Source organism: Bos taurus, chromosome 7, assembly GCF_002263795.3.
Source record: "Bos taurus isolate L1 Dominette 01449 registration number 42190680 breed Hereford chromosome 7, ARS-UCD2.0, whole genome shotgun sequence".
Classification (NCBI taxonomy): Eukaryota; Metazoa; Chordata; class Mammalia; order Artiodactyla; family Bovidae; genus Bos; species Bos taurus.
The window spans coordinates 61604043-61622921 of NC_037334.1; the positions used below are offsets into that span (position 1 = coordinate 61604043).

The 18879-nt window shown below is 51.8% G+C and overlaps 1 protein-coding gene across 3 annotated transcripts in view; it reads right to left on the reverse strand.

The window, feature by feature from the left end:
- CAMK2A (calcium/calmodulin dependent protein kinase II alpha) overlaps positions 1-18879 on the reverse strand; it is a 65824-nt gene that overhangs the window by 29672 nt on the left and 17273 nt on the right. For all 3 annotated transcript variants that reach the window (XM_005209593.3, NM_001075938.1, XM_015472301.2), the window contains 5 exon segments: positions 12654-12713; positions 5684-5738; positions 4770-4835; positions 4590-4662; positions 1461-1563 (listed from right to left, as the gene is read on the reverse strand). In XM_005209593.3, the coding sequence (XP_005209650.1) occupies positions 1461-1563; positions 4590-4662; positions 4770-4835; positions 5684-5738; positions 12654-12713 (357 nt within the window).

Sequence of the window (18879 nt, forward strand, 5' to 3'; positions counted from 1 at the left end):
GGGGAAAACACCCCCTGCCCCCAGAGCCAGCCAAGGGCTGGAAGCCCTGACCTGGTAAGACAGCAACACCTCTAGACCAGGGTGGACAAGGGCAGAGTACGTGGTCACCACCTGCCTTGAGAGCCTCATGGCACTGATCCATCCCAGGGTCCTTCCCACAGGGCCCTGCCTCAGAGTCACAGATTTCTGGCAGAACCCTTCCAGAAGCCTCCACCAATCAAGTGCTGGTGGTCCTCGAGATGAAAGGTCCTGGCCTGTCAGCACCAGATTGAGCTGAACCCTCACCCACTCCCCGCTCCATCCAGGATCTGGTCCTGGGGTGGCAGGAGGCCTATCCCTAACACTGGCTTTGTCCTAAGTCCTTTAGGTAGGTCCCTTTTCCTTTGGGGCCTCAGTTTCCTCATCTGTGAAACAAGGGATTAGGGATTTGTATCCTAAACACCTCCCAGCACTGTTGGGAGAACTACTTAAAAAAATGGACACCCAAAATGTTTTGGTAAGTTATTGTGAGAATAGTTCCTATTAAGGAGTATGTATGGGAGAAAGCAATGGCACCCCACTCCAGTACTCTTGCCTGGAAAATCCCATGGATGGAGGAGCCTGGTAGGCTGCAGTCCATGAGGTCACTAAGAGTCGGACACGACTGAGCGACTTCACTTTCACTTTTCACTTTCATGCGTTGGAGAAGGAAATGGCAACCCACTCCAGTGTTCTTGCCTGGAGAATCCCAGGAATGGGGGACCCTGGCGGGCTGCCGTCTATGGGGTCGAACAGAGTCGGACACGACTGAAGCGACTTAGCAGCAGCAGCAGCATGCTAAGCAAGACTGAGAACTTTCCATGCCTGATCTCATTTAATCTTCACACAGTCCCAAGGAACATACTTTTATTATCCCCATTTTACAGACAAGAAAATGAAGTCTCAGAGAAATGACTCACTCAAAGTCATATGCCTTGTAAATAGCACAGTCAGGATATGAACCCAGAGCTCAAGCTCCTAACCACTGATCAACATTGCTCACTAAAAAGTATTCCCAGATAGCCGAAAGGACTCAATTACGCCAAAATCTCAAGAGCATGACTCCACCCCTTTTAATTTCCTTTGACCTATTCTTAGTTTCTTAGCCCCCATTCCTCATCTTTAAAATCAAGATGATAATCTAGCACCCAGGCTGCTGGGGAACTCATGGAAGCCCCCAGCCGACAGTATTGGATGCGCATGTGAAGAAGTCAGGTACTGTTTTAATGACAACCAAGTCCCAGGCCTGGACCCCAGGGAGCTAGGATGGGCGACAACCACTGATGCAAAGAGTCTGGGTAAGGAGCCCTCTGCTCCCTGAGCCCTGGCTGGGGCAACATCCATCTCCAACCGGCCCCTGCTCAGGCAGAGGGTTCCTAGAGGCCAATGTGTCAACTCAAGGCTGGCTGCCAACACCCCTGCCACCCCCTGCCCCCACTCACCAAACCATGCCTGCTGCTCGCCCTCTACCTCTATGGCCAGGCCAAAGTCCGCCAGCTTCACCGCAGCGCCCTTGAGCTTGGAGGCCAGCAACAGGTTCTCCGGCTTCCCAGGACCAGAGAGAAGAGGAAACGTGGGAGAGGAAGAAGTCAGGGGACAGTGAGCATATTCAGAATCTCACCTCTAGAGATCTGGGTTTTCAGGAGGAGCAGCTGAGCGATCCAGAGGCTCCCTGTCCCTGCCTCCCTCCAGCCCCAACCACAGGACCCCTGCACTTCCCAGAGATGGGACTACCTCACTGCAGCCCTCCATCTGCTGCAAACAGAAGACCCTTTTTCAGCCTGCCAACCCCTCCTTCAGCTTCCAGCAGGGTTTGGTTCTGGGGCTGAGGTGGAGTGGGGCAGTGCTTCTACTATACGCCAGTTACTGGGCTAAGGGTTTTGCATACATCATTCGATTTGTCATCCCAACAATCCTTTAGGGTAAGCACTCTCCTCCAGTGGCCTCCTTACATCCTCAGAGACAGTCATTCTTGTTCCACCTCAGGGCCTTTGTACTTCCTGCTCCCCTTGCGTGATTTGCTCGCCCTCTGAGCTTCACAGGTGTGGCCCCTTCTCATCATCCAGCTTTCACCATGTCACCTCTTTCAAGAAGCCCTCCATGACTACTCTATCTAAAGGAGGCGTTCCCAGGTATCTTCTGTCTTAGCAGCTTGTTGTTACCTTAATAGATCTCATCACAATTTCTAAGTGTTTTCCCATCTGTCTATGTGCTTATTCATTATCTGTCACCTCTGTGCAATATGAATTTCTGTCCACCAATGTATCTCAGAGAAGGCAATGGCACCCCACTCCAGTACTCCTGTCTGGAAAATCCCACAGATGGAGGAGCCTGGTAGGCTGCATCTGTCACCTCTGTGCAATATGAGTTCTGTCCACCAATGTATCATTAGCACCCAAAACAGTGGGCAGCACATAGCAGGCACTGAAGTATGTATGAAAATAAGGAAACTGGGGTTCACAGAGGTTAAGTCACTCGACCGAGGTCACACAGCTGGTGATGATAGAACCAGATCGAGGCACAGTCTGGCTAGAGATGTGCTCTGAGCCCCTCCAGGCTGATTGCTGCAGGGCCTCCTACGTGCCACCTGTCCTATGGAGGCATGAAGGCTGCCATCTTCTGCTGAGTCTGAGGACAGAAAATCCTTCTCCTCAGGACAGAGAGGTAGTTAGCGTGGGGACTTTCTAGTTAGAAAGCCCTAGCTTCTGATCCCAGTGCTGCCATTCTATGCTATGGAACTTGGGTAAATTAATTTCACTTCTCTGGCCTCAGTTTCTTCTCCAAAAGTGGGAATAATGCCTACTTCATGGGGTGGCATATGGATTAATTGCAATAAATCCCTGTAAAGCACTTCCCAGTGTCCTACAAGTGTTGGATAGGCATCAGTACTCATACTTTTTGTTTGTAGATGGGGGGTGTGGGCTCCCAGTCTCTGCAGACAGCTGGTTTCCTCTGACCCGCTTTCCCACTAGAACTTAGGAGGGGTTCCACATCCGACCTTTCACTGCCCAAAGCTAGGCAGGACGCAAACAAGTATAGCTCCATCTGCCCCTGGTTAAGGCCTCTTTGGTCCTCTGGGGACTGTGTTCCCAGCATGTCCTGGGTCTTGGTAGCTGTTCTGCCCTGATTTGATGAATGCGCCACTAATTAATCTACCCAGAGTGGCCTAAATTTGTGCTGCCTCTTTCCCTGTTCCTCCTCTCGGGCAGGGGCTGTGGTTATAATGGGAACAGGCCCCTGGGGAGAGCTGCCCTGCAATCTGGCCAGAGACCCTCTCTGCATGCACACTTGCCTTCGGGTCTAGACTGAGACGCGGGGATTCCACCTGGGCTCGGGTGCGGAGCCACAGATGGCTCGTGATTGTCAAGGGTGAGCAGGGGTTCTGGTCAGAGCACTGCCCGCCAGAGAGGGGTCTGGGCAGACAGGAGGAGGGCCAGGGAGGGGCCAGGACGAGGAAGGCTTGGGAATTCCATCGGGGGGAATAGAGAACAGCCTGCAAAAACCTCAGGAGCTACTGCAAAGCTACCCACGAGCCTCCAGGGCTTCTCTGTGCTGGGGGCTTGACCTCTGTGTGGCCCCAAAGGGTAGAACTGGGGTTCACAGGTGAAGCCCCCAGCATGGGGAAAGACTGGAGGAACATTTCCTAACAGTTCAAGGGGCTACCCCATAAAAAGTGAGCTCATAGTCCCGGAAGTCAAAAAGCAGACGGTTGATGGACACCCAGCAGGGTCACCTAGAAGGGGCTGCTACAGAAGCAGGTGGTGCGGTCAGTGGCTTTTTAGCCCCAGCCCACTGAGGGCAGGGGACCTGGGGTCAGGAGGCCAGGGCTCCAGCCCTAGCTCAGGCACAAGTGAACTGCATGTTCTCGGGAAAACCCCTTGGACTCTTTGGGCCTTTGTTTCCTGCTCTGCAAAATGGAGATGATGTTAGGCAACTACCAGTCACTGATGCTGTGAGGCCCAGCAGAGGAGCACCATGAAGTTGTGCTGACTGGGCCAGGCTGTGCAGCCAGTGCCAAGCCTACACCTGCATCTGCTTAGTCCTGCTCATCTCCTCAAGTGGGAAGAGGCAGGACTTGGAAGGCCTCAAAGCCTGCTTTCCTACCGTCACTCCCTTCCAGAGACCGGAAGCAAGACTAACAATGCCTCGACATTCCGGGCACTGTGCTGTCTCCTTTGACATCCTCACTGACCCTGTACTGAGGTTGCTATGGCAACCCCCACTATAATGAAGCTGAGGCCAAGCAACTAGAAAGTGGCCTCGCTGGAATCTGGACCTCCCACCCGCCCCGCCCCCTGCCCAGAGCCAGCCTTGGCAGTCTAGCCGCCTCTCACCTAGCCTGGGACTGGGAGTCGGGAGACCTGGGTCCCGAGTGCAGATGCCCTGCTTCCCTGAGCTCAGTTTCCTCATCTGAAGAGTGGGGAAAAATTTTCCCATGCAGCCCAACTCAGGAAAGCTGACGGGGCTATGATAATAACACTGGCTCCGCAGGTTGAGGGAGGGGCTGGGTTAAAATGAGCAGGCTCCTGGTGAGCCAGCCTCTTGGGGTGGGGGTGGGGAGGGTCACTGACCTTCAGGTCCCGATGCACCACCCCCATCTGGTGGCAGTGCAGCACGGCCTCCAGGATCTGCTGGATGCAGTGACTGGGGAGAGAGAGGGAGGGGCGGGGAGTGAGGGCGGGCCTCCCCTGGAAGGCCCCAGGAGGGAGTGCCCTGCCCCCGGGTGCCGCCTGGCTGCACCTCTCACTCACCTGGCATCCGCCTCACTGTAATACTCCCGGGCCACGATGTCTTCAAACAGCTCCCCGCCGGTGACGCTGGGGAGACAGGAACAGAGTCACCCTCCCACAAAGGCCCCAGGTGCCGCGTCTTTTGGAAGAGTCTCCAGGAAGTTAAGGATGGGGCCCAGGGACCTCAGAACCTCAGCCCCAAAGGGAGGGGCCCCAGAGGCCATGGGGATGCCCTCTGGTATAACTCCCTTCCTGACTTCCAGTCCACCTCCCCTCCATCCTCAGCCTTCTCCTCCACCAAAGCCAGGCTGAGGTCAGGACAGGGGGTAGAACACTCAGAACTTGTCACTATGATTCATCAGGCTCTTGGAAATCCAAGGGCTGGAGCTTTTTGTTGTTGTTGTTTTTTAATAGACTTTTTTAAAGAGTAGCTTTAGGTTCCCATCAAAATTGAGCCAAAGGTACAGAGATTTCCAATAGCTCACTGCCCCCCGCCCACTCCCCAGCCCCAGCCATGCACAGCCTCCCCCACTGTCTCAAGTGCTGTTCTTTACAGATGAGGCCAAGAACCACTGAGGCCTCTCAGTTCGTGATTGCTTTTCATTCTATTGCCTGGCTTTAAAAACTTTAAATTTATTCTGAAAGGAAACTTCATAGCACCACTAGAAATGGAAAACCAGCATCACTGGCCACAAATAGAAGCAAAACTAAATATATGATGATGAAAGTTAAAAGTGTTTGTTGGTGTGTCAGGAAAACCAGCCTGCACTGCTTGGGTGGCAGGCTTACCACATTTTGGGAAACTCTATCAGAAGAGAGAATTCAGCCCAATCTGGGGTCTATGGGGACACTTCAAACCAAGGGACCCAGTGGAGTCACCCCTGCCAGGGCTGTCCCCATCCCCACTGGACACCCCAGGGTGAGGCCAAACTTACAGGTCAAAGATCAGGTAATGGTGTCCCTCCTCAGAGATGCTGTCATGGAGCCGGACTGCAGGAGGGGCCAAGGTAGCTGGTTATGCAGGACTCAAGGCTCCCCACTCACGCCCCTCTCACCCCTCAAATAGCCAACATTCCAATTTCTCTGAAAGTCACTGAGCTCAAGCCAGTTACGAGGTGCTTTGACAAAGCATGAACAAAGGCTCACCTCTGTTGTGTAGTCACTCAGTCGTATCTGACCCTTGGCGACCCCATGGACCCCAGAAGAGCCTTCCACGTTCTTCTGTCCAAGGGATTCTCCAGGCAAGAATACTGGAGTGGGTTGCCATTTCCTACTGCAGGGGATCTTCCCAACCCAGGGACTGAACCCACATCTCCTGCATTAGCAGGTGGATCCTTTACTGTCTTAGCTATCAGGGAAGCCCTCACTGACCTGAGGCATCACCCGAAGAAGCCTGAGCATAAAGACAAAAGACCCCAGCTTTGGTCAGAGTTTAGTCCCCTTCCCTCTCCAACCTTCAGTTTCCCTGCTGGGCAGGCCAGGGTCATGGAAAGAGCCTGTGACTCAAATCTCTGCCACTTGCTAACTGTGCATCTTTGACCAAGTTGCTATACCTTTCTGAGCCTCTTTCCTTGCTTGGAGGGCTTCCCTGGTGGCTCAAATGGTAATGCGTCTGCCTGCAATGCAGGAGACCCAGGTTCCATCCCTGGGTTGGAAAGATCCCCTGGAGAAGGAAATGGCAACCCACTCCAGTACTCTGGCCTGGAAAATTCTATGGACAGAAGAGCCTGGTAGGCAACAGTCCATGGGGTCACAAAGAGTCAGACATGACTTCACTTTCCTTGCTTGGACAATGAGAATGAAACTCCTGGAATTGCAGGCTTGTTGTGAGAATTCCATGAGGCACATAATCCATGTTGACTCAGTGCTGGCCCTGCGCTAATGGCACTCCTCTGCTTCCAGGTCTGAAGAGATAACAAAGCTGGTGGACGAGGGAATGACAGCAATCCCAGAGTTCTGGCCTGCTGAGAAACTGTCATCTTTTCATACCTCATTTACCAAGAACAGAGGCAAAGCTCCCAGGAGCCCAGAGCTTCCAAAATTACCCCCTAAGCTTCTTTCAAAAAAAAAAAAGGAGGGAGAGCCCAAGGCCTGGGGCTGACTCTAGGGGGCCTGCACCCTGCCAGCCAAGGGCAAGTTCTCCCAGGTCAAGTTCATGTCCTTCCCTGTACCACAACCTAAACAGGTCCATGGGCAGAGGGGAGGGTGGGCTCAAAGAGTTATGGTAATCACACAATGGAAAATGTTAAAATAATGCAGCAGTTCTTTATTCACTAGTTCGGAATCATATCTAAATCTTGTTCGGTGAAAGAGCAAAGCAGTATGCACAGTCCTTTCTAAAAAGGAGGCTACATTTCAGCTTGGGTATGGCATTCGTCTCTCTGGAATGATCCAGCGATGTGGGCACCGAGGTGGCCTTGGGGAAGGGAATTAGGACAGCTGGAGTTGTGGGCAGGTGAGACTTTTCACTGTAAGCCCCAGTGCCATCTGAATTTCTGCCACATACAATATTGAGTCCCTTAAAGCATATGGCCCTCATGTCGCTGTTCAGTTGCTCAGTCATGTCCAACTCTTTGTGACCTCACGAACTGCAACATGCCAGGCTTCTCTGTCCTTCACTATCTCCCGGAGTTTGCTCAAACTCATGTCCATCGAGTTGGTGATACCATCCAACCATCTCATCCTCTGTCGTCCCCTTCTCCTCCTGCCTTCAATCTTTCCCAGCGTCAGGGTCTTTTTCAATGCTTCAGCTCTTTATATCAGGTGGCCAAAGTATTCTCCCCATAAAGTTTGGAGAGTGGGTGCCTTCACAGATGGGGACCCGAGATGGAGGATGAAGGGATACAAATTTAAATAAAATGTTTTTTAAAACCTTAAATATATATATTTATAAATAATGACTGAAAAATGTTTTTAAACTATTTTAAAGCAAAACTAAAAACTAAGTAGCCTGAGTATGTATAATTTAATCCTGCTTTAATTTTTTAATCAACATTTTATAATAAAAATTTTCAAAATACAGTCAAGTGAATACCTATGTACATACTACTTGCTGCTGCTGCTGCTGCTAAGTTACTTCAGTCGTGTCCGACTCTGTGCGGTCCCATAGATGGCAGCCCACCAGGCTCTCCCGTCCCTGGGATTCTCCAGGCAAGAACACTGGAGTGGGTTGCCATTTCCTTCTCCAATGCATGAAAGTGAAAGTGAAGTTGCTCAGTCGTGTCCGACTCTTAATGACTCCATGGACTGCAGCCTACCAGGCTCCTCCGTCCATGGGATTTTCCAGGCAAGAGTACTGGAGTGGGGTGTCATTGACCACCTAGATTCTGTTATTAGTGTTTTCTCATATGTGTGTGCATGCTCAGTCTCTCAGTCATGTCTGATTCATTGTGACTCCATGGTCTGTAGCCTGCCAGGGTCCTGTGTCTGTGGGGATTCCCAAGCAAGGTTACTGAAGTGGGTTGTCATTTCCTACTCCATTTCTTATATATGCCTTACTACATTTCTATCCATCCCTTCATCCTTCAATCTATTTCAACTTTTAAGTGCACTTCAAAGCAAAAATAGACTTTTGAAACGTATGTGTGTTTTGAACTGAGCACCTTATATTTTGTGTGTGCAGAATCTGAAAGCCCTATTTTGGTGCCCTGCTCAGACCTCCTGTAGGAAGATGGTGCAGCCATCCTGCAGCTGCTGGGGGGTTGGCTAACCATGTGCAGGTGCCCTCCTCTGGAGAACTGCCCACTGCTAATGGAACTGCCCACCTTGCCCACAAGGTTACCTACAGCCTTCAGGCAATGATGAACTAATGTGGGGAGGCAGAGGCCATGCAAAAGGCCAGTCTGCCTTAAAGGAGGGACAGCTCCAAGACACGGTTTATGTTACAGAGGCCTCCCCACTGCACCCTCCACCTGGGATCAGGTCAGAGTTAGACTTGACCTGAAGCCACATCTCCACTTGGTTCCTTTCCCCTTCCTCCATCCCACTTCTCGCTACCCTTACAGGTCTCCCCTGGGAGCACGCCCTCGTGTTCCCACACACATCTGAATCCTTGCCTCAGGCTCTGCTTGTAGGAAACCTGACCTGATATGTTTTAGGGAGCTACAGACATCAGATACCATATGGATGTATACATCATCAATGTTAGCTCCAGATGCTGAGATTATAGGAGATACTTTAAAATTATTTGTTTTATCATTTAGCTACCATAAACTTGCTTTAATAGTGTACCAAGATAAAGTTTTGAGAAAGACCCTTTACTCCAAAAGGATTCTTCAGGAGCAAACTCCTTCTCCTCTACGCTGCTCAGATGTTTGAGGTTTTAACTCCTTTTTTGTGTGTGTGATTGTGAGAATCTCTGAGAAGCCAAGCTGCATCCAGAACCATCTCAAGAAAGAGCTTTTAGAACCACGTCAACAGCCATTTGGGAGGAGCTCCAAGAAGACTAGGGTTCCCTCTGGCCAGAAGCCTCAGCCTCTTTTAGAGAAGGTCCTCAGGGCTCAGGGAAATGGACAGAATGGGAGAGAGTGTCTCCAGAGCTTCCTCTAGCTCCGATGGTGCTTTTGTGCTGATTTTGAAGGCTGGCCCTGTGAGCAGGGGGATATGGGCTGGATTCCAGTCCCCACCTGCGGGATGATCCTGGAGTTGGCTTCAGTCCCCAAGAGGTGGCTAAATCTTGGCTCAGGGCACAGGAGACAGGATTCCTCATTTCAGTGCTGTTTTCATGCACAAAACCTCTCTTCCTGTGGTTGGAGGCCACCCTGAGGAAAAACTCAGCCTAGAGCCCAAGAGAGGCAAGGATTCAAAGGCTATGGCCTATGTGACAGTACCACTGCCTGGTGGGGAGACTGGCATGTCTGTGCTCATGGACTTATGCTGTCTCTGTCACAGAACAAACAAATCTGTAACCTAGTTTTCATTTGTGTAGCTGGATTCATGAACTTCTGACATTCTGTCCTATTTCCAACAGTTACAATTTCTTTCTCAGAAATTGAAGGGTCATATTTGTTCCTCTGGCCACTGCCCCCAAGACACCCCTGATGGCCACAGAAGTACTGAGAACATGGGCTCTGCAGTCAGACTCTCTGACTTTGCTTACTAGCTCCACCTCTTAGAAGCTGTGTGAGTTTGGGCAAATTATGTAACCTCTCTGAGCCTCCTTTCCTAGCAGCAGAGCCAATACTACTACACTGGACTGGTGTCAGGAGTTAACTCGAGATGCTAGTAAGGCACTCAACACAGTGCTTGGCACTAGGAAGAACTTAATAAATGAAGACATCGCCTTCTTCATCACTAACCTCACTTCCCTCTGCCACCCCATATCACCTGCTAAACTCTCAGGTTATCTCCTCCTGCTCCTTGGGTGGCTTTTAAGGTGTGGGTGGGGGTCCACTTCATCAGCAGGTGCTAATGGTACAGAGAGCAGAGTGCTGTCCTCCCCGAAGCAAGATCTAGGAGGGAAATGCTTTGTGTATGGTGCAGCTTGTTCCCCCTGTCCTGAGCCAGCGACCTCCCTGACTTTGTCTCTTAGGGCTGGGCTGTGGCCACACACGGGCAGAGAGCAGTGAGCTTGGCTGGGATCACTAAGCAGGCTGAATAGTCTAGTTTCTTTGGGCACAGACCCACTTCTCAGGTTCTATAGCCACATCTGGACCGATCTGCACTCTTTTGGACAGATTACAACTACTTTGAACTGAGGTGCTTGGAGGCTCAGAAGGACCTCCAAGGACCCTTCCAGCCTTGACAATAGTTTTAGGTTCTCCCAACCATCTTCTTGTTCTGGATCTCAGCTCTGCTCTCTACTTCCCTGTCCATCAGCTACCCCACTCCTCTCCCACCCTCATTTCTTCCACACATCCTCAGAGACTAGCAGAGGCCTTGGCACATGGTGGGGTCTCGGATGTCCTTGACATCAGGTCAATGAATGAAGGAGTCATAACTCAAGTGATGATGATAATGAAGACTATGGCTGCCATTTCTGAGATTCTACCACCTGCCAGGCTTGTGCTAAGTACTTTACTTGCAACATCTCACTTAACCCTCACAACAGCTCTAGAAAGTGGGTACCATGATTATCCTTATTTCACAGAGGAAGGTACTAAGTCTGAGAAGTTTGTAGCCTGCCCAAGCTCAGATACGAAATGAAAGGTAGAATTTGGATTTGAACCCAGGTGTGTCTGACTGAAAATTCCATTTTCTTAACCAGAATATTATATATAGTGCCCCAAACCAATGACTCAAAATCTTGATGGCTCGGAGGAATGAGAATCACACGAAGATTCAGGCAAAAGGTAAGTCTTTCGGTAAGGTTGTTCTATTGGAGGGTGTAGATTGAGAAAGGATGGAGCAGCTAAATGATCCATAGCCCTTCCCCAGGGCCTGTCATTGTGCTATGATTTGTTTGATCATCATAAGCCTACAAGGTATCTATCATTCCCATTTTCCAGATGAGAAAACGGAACTTCAGAGCAGTTAAGCAACATGTCCTGGGTTACACAGCAATTAAGCAGCAAATCCAGAATCTGACTGTAGAATGTCAGCCCCAGAGCCCATAACTTACTGCTCCCTGCTAGAGCTGGGAATGAGCGACTGAAGGATGAGGAAGTGTTGACCGGAGACAACTGCAACTGTGCAGTGGCACGCGCGTGCATACACACACCCCATCTCCCTCTTCCAGGATTAATGGGCTTTCTAAGAACCGTGGAATTCTACAATCAAAGACCACTCATGACTCCCTCCATTGTACTGTTGGGGAGCTGGAGGCCGGCCCAGATTGGGCAGGAACTGCCCATGGTCATAAGCAGGTCAGGGGCCAACCAGGGTGGCTCCCCGCCAGCCTCCTTGCTGCCCCTTCTCTGACTCTAGCCCCAAGCCTCCAGCTGCTGTCTGTGCAGCTCTGTTCCTTTCCCCAGGCACGGGGAAGGGGAGGTGCCTTATGGGTATAAATAGCAGATGGAGATGCTACTCTTCTGCAGAGGAGTTAACTGTTGGGGCCCTGGACACAGAGAGATGCTTCCCTCCTAAGGGAGAAGGCGTGGTAGCTGTCAGAGTTAGAATGTTCCTTACAGAGCACCTAGATCTTGCCGCTTAAGTGTGACTGGTGAGCCAGCAGCTTTGGCATCACTTCACAGTGTGTTAGGAATGCAGACCCTCAGGCCCCACCCGGACCCACTCAACTAGAATCTACCTTTTAACAAGATGCCCAGCTGGTCCAGACAGCCCTCTCCTTGCGAAGATGGGAGAAAGCAGCTCAGAGAGGGTAGTGCTCCTACCCAAGGTCACACAGCCATTCCCTGACAGCACTATATCTAGAATCTGCACTCCCTCCCCATCATGACTCAGAGCCCTGCCATGCAGTGATACAGCCCCTCAGCTGTGCAGGGACAGGGGAAGGGAGGTCAGGCAGTCAGGTCCTATTTCAGAGCCATCCTGCCTGCCCTGGGCGCAGCCACTCCATGCGGCCTGCGTTCAGTCCACTCTGGGGCAGGGGCCACCTTGGGGCTGGCCTGGAGAGACTGGCACTGCAGGTCCACGCAGGTGAGAAGGGCCATGGTGCCAGACTGACTCAGCATGGGAGTGGGCTTGGGGAGTGGGCTACACTGGTCAAGGCTAAGCCTATCCTATTTTCGTCTCTCAGAGCTTCGGAAGTTTTCCTGAAACAGCTTTTCTGAAGGAGGCTTCTGGCAGCGTGGGCTGGGAGGAAGGGCCCCTTCTTCACCTTCCCCCCAACCAAGCTGCTCGCTGAGGAGTATGGAAACCATGAAAGACACCCCCTTTCCCACCTCTATTTGCTGCCATCCCCAAGAAGAGAGCAGCTGCCCCCTTCCCTCAACAAACACCCACCAGGGCAGGCAGGGGAGCTGGGCCAGGCCCCACCCACACCCCTCGCCCATCCCCCATGCTCACCGATGTTGGGGTGCTTCAGCAGGCGGCAGATGCGGGCTTCACGCTCCAGCTTCTGGTGGTCTGAAACACACAGATGCCCAGATGAGTCCAGGGGAGGGAGGCATCTCCACCCACCCCATCTCTCCCTCCTCATAGCCTCTAATGACCTCTCCCTCCCAGGGCCTGGGCAAGCTCAGCTGGCAGAGCCTCTGGGTTCTCCAAGAAGGCAGTGGGATGCAGCGGAAGAGAGACCCAGGCTGCAATGAGGCAGAAGTCCCTTCCCCGCTCTGGGTCTCGGTTTTCAGGGTTCTTAACCGAGGGGCATCTCCTGCCTGTATCAGAGCCAAAGTCCAGGCAGCCTGGAACACCCCCACCCCCACATCAGGCTCCGACTGCCCTCCCCCAGCCCTGCCCCTCCCACTGCATCTCCTCCTGTGGAACTGCTGAACCTCAGCTCTCCAGGCACGCCCTGCCCTGCCCAGCCCTCTCACTCTGGGACCTTCGCACACGCGGTTCTCTCAGCTTGGAAAGCTCCCTCTCAGCCTCCCACCTGCTCTTCACTGGCCATCACTCACTCTTAGGCATCCTTGGATGTCACTCTCTCTGGCAGCCCACCCTGATTACCAGCTGCTGGGGGCTCCTCCTCTGCATTCCCAGGGCCCCTAGACAGCACATGCCACTCTGTCTCAGGGATGTCGCTGTCCCTGAGGGCGAGGACTTGGTCTCTGTTGTACCCCTGGCATCTACCTAAATCCCTGGCCTATGGAAGGTGCTCAAGAAATAAATGAAGGCTTCCCTGGTGGCTCAGTGGTAAAGAATCCGCCTGCCCATGCATGAGGCACGGGTTCGATCCCTGAAGCAGGAAGATCCCACATGCCTCAGAGCAACTAAGCCCCTGCGCCACAACTATTGAGCCTGTGCTCTGGAGCCTGGGAGCCACAACCAGTGAAGCCCAAGCGCCCTAAGCCCATGCTCCATGACAAGAAAAGCCACTGCAATGAGAAGCCCTCACACCACAATTAGAGAACAGCCCCCGCTTTCTGAAGCTAGAGAAAGCCCATGCAGCGATGAAGACCCAGCACAGCCAAAAGTAAGTAAATAAATACAATTTTTTAAATACATAAATAAAAAGATGACTAAAGCTAAACCTTTAAAAAAAAGAAGAAATAACTAAGTGAAAGAACAAATGATTGAATAAACGAATCTTTCTAAGGGAGTAGGTATTCTCTGCAGGAGAAGGGTTGTATTAATTTACAGAAGATGCCTCATGTGTGAGGAGTCAGCACCCAGGACACAGAGAACCCCAAAGAATCTGCAGGGTAGTGGGGCTTACCCAGAGATCTCCCACCTGCTTCCTGGGACTTCTGTCCAAAGCCCCTAGATTTCCCTGCCCACCTGGGAGAGAGGCCTTGTTCAGGATCTGTACCTATGATCTCTGACTCTGAGACTGCTGAGCACAATCATACCCATGACCCCATTCAGTCCTCCTGACAAGCCCGGGCTGTGGACATCACTGTCCCTGTTTTAAACATTTTTCAATTTCCTTTGTGGTGCTTTTCTCACAATCTGGTATTTAATGCCTTAATTAAAAAAAAAAAAAAAAACCCACCAGTATAATAGGAGCCAGTCACAAATACAGAATATCTACTATGTGTCAGGTATTATGCAGAGCACTCTATACACATCTCAAGGCCTCCCAATAATCCTCTGAGGATAACATTACCATTGTGCTGGCCTTACAGAGGAGGAAACAGAGGTTCAGAAAGGTTAAGTATCTGACTTAAAGTCACACTGCAGTGAGCAGAGGAGCCACGCTTTCTATCCAGGTAGTCAGGCTCCACGGGTGAGCTGTAAAACCCTATCGGGGAGTTCCCCGGTGGCCAAGTGGTTAGGATTCTAGGCTTTCATTGCCACAGCTCAGCTTCATCCCCTAGTAGGGGAATTGAGATCCTGCAGGGCACGTGGCACAGCAAAAAAAAAAAAAAAAAAAACTCAAAAAATAAATAAATAAAAATAAAACTCAAAACCCAGTGCTGTCCTGGTCTCTACACCCTGACTCATCACTATCATCTCCATCTGTCTCCTATTCCCCAGTGGGAAAATTCAGGCCCGCAGGAGGGAACTCACACAGACACTCAGTGGTGGAGCCAGGACTAGAACCCCGCTCTCTGAATGGCCCCTCCAAGGAAGGTGGGCATCAGAGATGGTGATGAGGAGGAAGAAAATCCCAGCCTTGTCCCTAGGCTGCCAGCTCCCCTGTCCCCTCCCCTCTCCATTAGCGGAATCACCAGCTGTCCTCCAAGGGCTGCAGAAACCAAGATCAATACTGAAATGTGGCTTTTCCATCAGCAAAGCAATTAAGTCCAATCCTCTTTCAGTAGAGTGTAAGCTCCACTCCCCAGCTGAAGGCAGCTGGAGGCTAGAGGGGGACGGCTGGCCCAGCTGGGCGCATCTTCGTTTCTCCTCCCTCTCTGTCTCCTTCCAAATCCTTCAGGGTAGGGAGGTGGAGGGGAAGGAAGGCTGATTCCCAGGCAAACAAGGGGGATCCCCATCCAGAGCTGGCCAAGAGCCCTCAGTAAGCAGAGGATGGCTGAACCCGCCCCAGCTCCAGACCCTGCCCCCAACCCACCCATCCCCAGCAGAACCAAAAGCCAGGCAGCTCAAAGTGGGACCTATCAGAGGGGGTGAGGGGACTCCTGGCTCAGGCTACACATTCAGGGGACAAAGGACCTAAATCTAGAATTCTGATGTTTTTCTCCATGTAAGGTCACCTGGGAGCAGAGTTACACTAACAGGATTGAAAGAAGAAAACGCTGGTCACACAGCTTTAAACATGTGACTGGTTACCAGACATTACTGCTGGAAATGCTAGGAACTGTTTTTATAAATCTTGTAATCATCTTGTGCATAGTACAATTACACTGCATTGCAACCTTCAGTGCTAAAAGCATTAATTTGTTGAATGTAAACATATACTTTATATGATAATTTTTGTAACTCTGTTTGAAATGTTTTCATTGTCTAATATGCAGGGAACCTCAAGAAATATAGGGACGGAGTTCCTCTTGACCTTTGAGGCCTTGCTCCATTAAGCAGTCTCTTGACAAAATCAAGGTAATCATCAATGTGGTCAAGCCTTGTTACAACTCAGAACTTTGAGGAACTACTCTTAAAGGCTTCCCCCAGGCCCCCAGTCAATAGTTAAGAGGGTAGCCAAGGACTTCTTATTAAAATATAAATGAGATCCTGCCTTCAAACTTTCCAACAGCTTCCTAATGTACTTATAATACAATCCAAGCTCCTCAAAAACATCCAGAAAGACCCTGCAGGGTGCTGAGTTCTGCCTCATCTTGGCCCTGAAGCTCCCCCCACACTAGACTCCTGTGTGGCCTCAGGCACTGCAAACTCCTTCCCACCTCAGGGCCTTTGCACCTGCTGTGCCCTCTGCCTGAAATACTCTTCTCCTGGGTCTTCTCGTGGCTGCCTCTTTCTCCTCAAGCAGGTCCCAGCACCATGTCACCTCCTTAGCTTTCCCAGCTGCCTTTTCCTCCAGCCTCATCACACCCCCATTACCCTGTCTTATTTTCTTTGTTAACACTCATCACTACTTGAAAATACCCAGCTTACTTGTGTGTTTAATGTTCTTTTCAGTCTCCCTCCCTAGAAAACAGGTGTGATGACAGCAAGACCTTGACTGTCGGTCTCTGCCATGTTCCAAGGACTCAGAGTCATAAGCAGCTTGTCCAAATTCCCACACCCAAGAAGTAGCAGAGCTGGGATTTCAACCTGTGTTCATAATTACTGTACTGTATTGCCTCTTATTTTCATAATTGAGAAATCAATCCATCCAGTTCAGTGAAGTCCCATGATGGTGAGACATCTGAGAGAAGTTAGTCTGCAGCCTCCTGCTCGGGCACCAGGAAGTCTTGCTCCTAATACCCGTTGTGATAGATGCTTTGTGAATTTTCTCCCTCCCTCCCTGGGGGCAGACTTCCAGGGTGTTGGGGTTAAGGGGGCCAGGTCTGCTCAGAGCTCGGCAGGCAGTGGGTGGGTGGAAACTCTGGGGAGAGGTTCCTGGGACCAGACAGGACCCGCAGGGCATGACAGGGAAGAACAGAACCTGGGGAAGCCTTAGGGCTCTGCCAGCAGATTGAGTGGGCTCCAGCAGGTATGTGGGCAGCGGGGTTCTGGCTAGAGGCATAGGAGCCAGGGCAGAAAATAGACCTCTAGTCTCAGAACAGGAAATGTCCCCTCCCTCCACAGGACTTCAAAAAGCCTCCAGATCCTGGGCAGTTGGAGAAATAATCTGGAGGACCAAGAAGGGGAAGAGGTCGGGGAGTAGATGAGAAAGACAATAAAGATGCGTCTCACTGCCTCCTTGCAAGCTCCCTTGCATAAACCTGAAGCTCAGGGACAGCTGAATGAGCTCATACCATGCTTCCCACCTGGTGTCGTGGGACTGGTCATCAGGGAGCCGAGGAAGTGACCCTCAGTATCCAGGTGGACAGTGAGGCTTGTGGAGGTTGCTGGACGGGGACCAGTCACCTTTGGCAGCACTGGCTAGGTCCGTGTGCCCACCATCCCCTAAAATGTTGATGAATTTTTTCTGTTTGTCTGCCTGGTGAGGCTGCAGCTAGGAAGCTTCCAGAGCCCCTGGCAGGGAGTTAGCGCTGAGCATCTACTGGCTGTTGTCACTGCTGACAGGACTTTCTAAAGGCAGGAACTGGGCCCTCACCTATTGAATCCCCCACCCTCAGGGGTGGAACTGGGACAGCTGTAGCTTTCAAAGGGCTCCCAGGGGGATTTGGCAGGGATTGGGACAGGGAAACATTTTTACCTTTCATTTCATGTCTTTATGGCTTCTTGGAATTGTTTATAGTACGAGCATTTTATATAAAAAGAGTAGTTTAAAAATACACACAAAAATCATCTCCCGGGTTTGGGAGCCGCTCAATAAAAGAGGCTGGCCCCATGGGAAAGGGGAAGCCCTAGCTCCGGGGGAGGGGGATGGAGGACACCCCGGGGGGCATGGCCCCTGCTGGGAACTGCCAGAGTCACCCAGGAGTGCCAGCAGGAGAAGCTTGGCGTGTGTTGCCAAACATCCAGCATTAAAACGCTCCCCACCACAGGCCCCAGGAGGAATGAACAAAGAGACGTGCTAAAGGAAGCTGGGAGAAAAGCATCGCAGTTGGCAGACTTCTTTGGGAAGGTTCTGAGACCCTCCCCCTAGCCCCTCACACTCACCTAGGCCTGGGCACCTTCCTCCCAGGAGGTCAGAGCTTTCTTAAGTCACCAGAGAGGGGGCTTGGCAGTTACTGCACAGACCAGAGTCTACACTCCCCCAAAGCCTTAGTTACCTTCCCGAAAAGAGGCAATGCTCCTTCCATTCCCCTATACGTGTTTCTTTCTGTCTCGTGCGTGTGTGGATGAGGCTCTGAGACTGTGGTGAACAGGCCCAAGATTCCTCAGCATCCAGGGAGGACCCTGGTTCCTGATTCTCCCTCACTGCAGGGGGTGGCAACCCAACCTGTCACCCCAAGCCATGGCTCAAGCCCTGCCCCTGCTGTATCTCAGGGATTGGGACATCTCCCTTGACCAACTGTGATATAAAGCACAGAGAGGGCACCGGACAGCCACTAGTCACACAGCCACGGCCGGGCGAGCCCCAGCATCTGCGTGTGAGGCAGTGGCCCTGCTGGCCTTGTTGCCTGCCCTGACTTCCTGCCCCAGGCTCTGGCCCTGGACCTTCGGCAGGGCTCTCCCTTCCGCACGAACATTCACACGGGCTGTGTGCCATGGTGGGCCCCGGTCTTCGGAGGACCGCCGCCACCCCAGCCTCTTTTCCCTGCAGGATGTTGATCTGTCTACGGGGGAGTTCAGTAACTAGAAAGTGCTGGGCTCCCAGCAACGCTGAGCCAGAGACATGAAAGGCAGCAGCGCACGGTGCAACACGGAGCCTGCTGGGAGGCCCGTGAGGGCCAATGTGAACATCCTGTACCGGCCTCTGTGAAACCCACACCTGCTGGGCCCTGGCCCAGACAGTTGCCGCTATGCCAGACAAACACCTGGACACTCTGCCAACCCCCTTCCACGCTGCGCAAGCCATGGCTGCACAGCCCCCTCCTGTACCTGCCTCACCCACCAGAATGCCCCCCCATATCCTGGGGGTCCCTAAGGCAGCTCAGACCCACTGTTCAGAGTGGAGATCTTTGAAGACAATCTTCCCCAACTGTAGTCACCACCATCA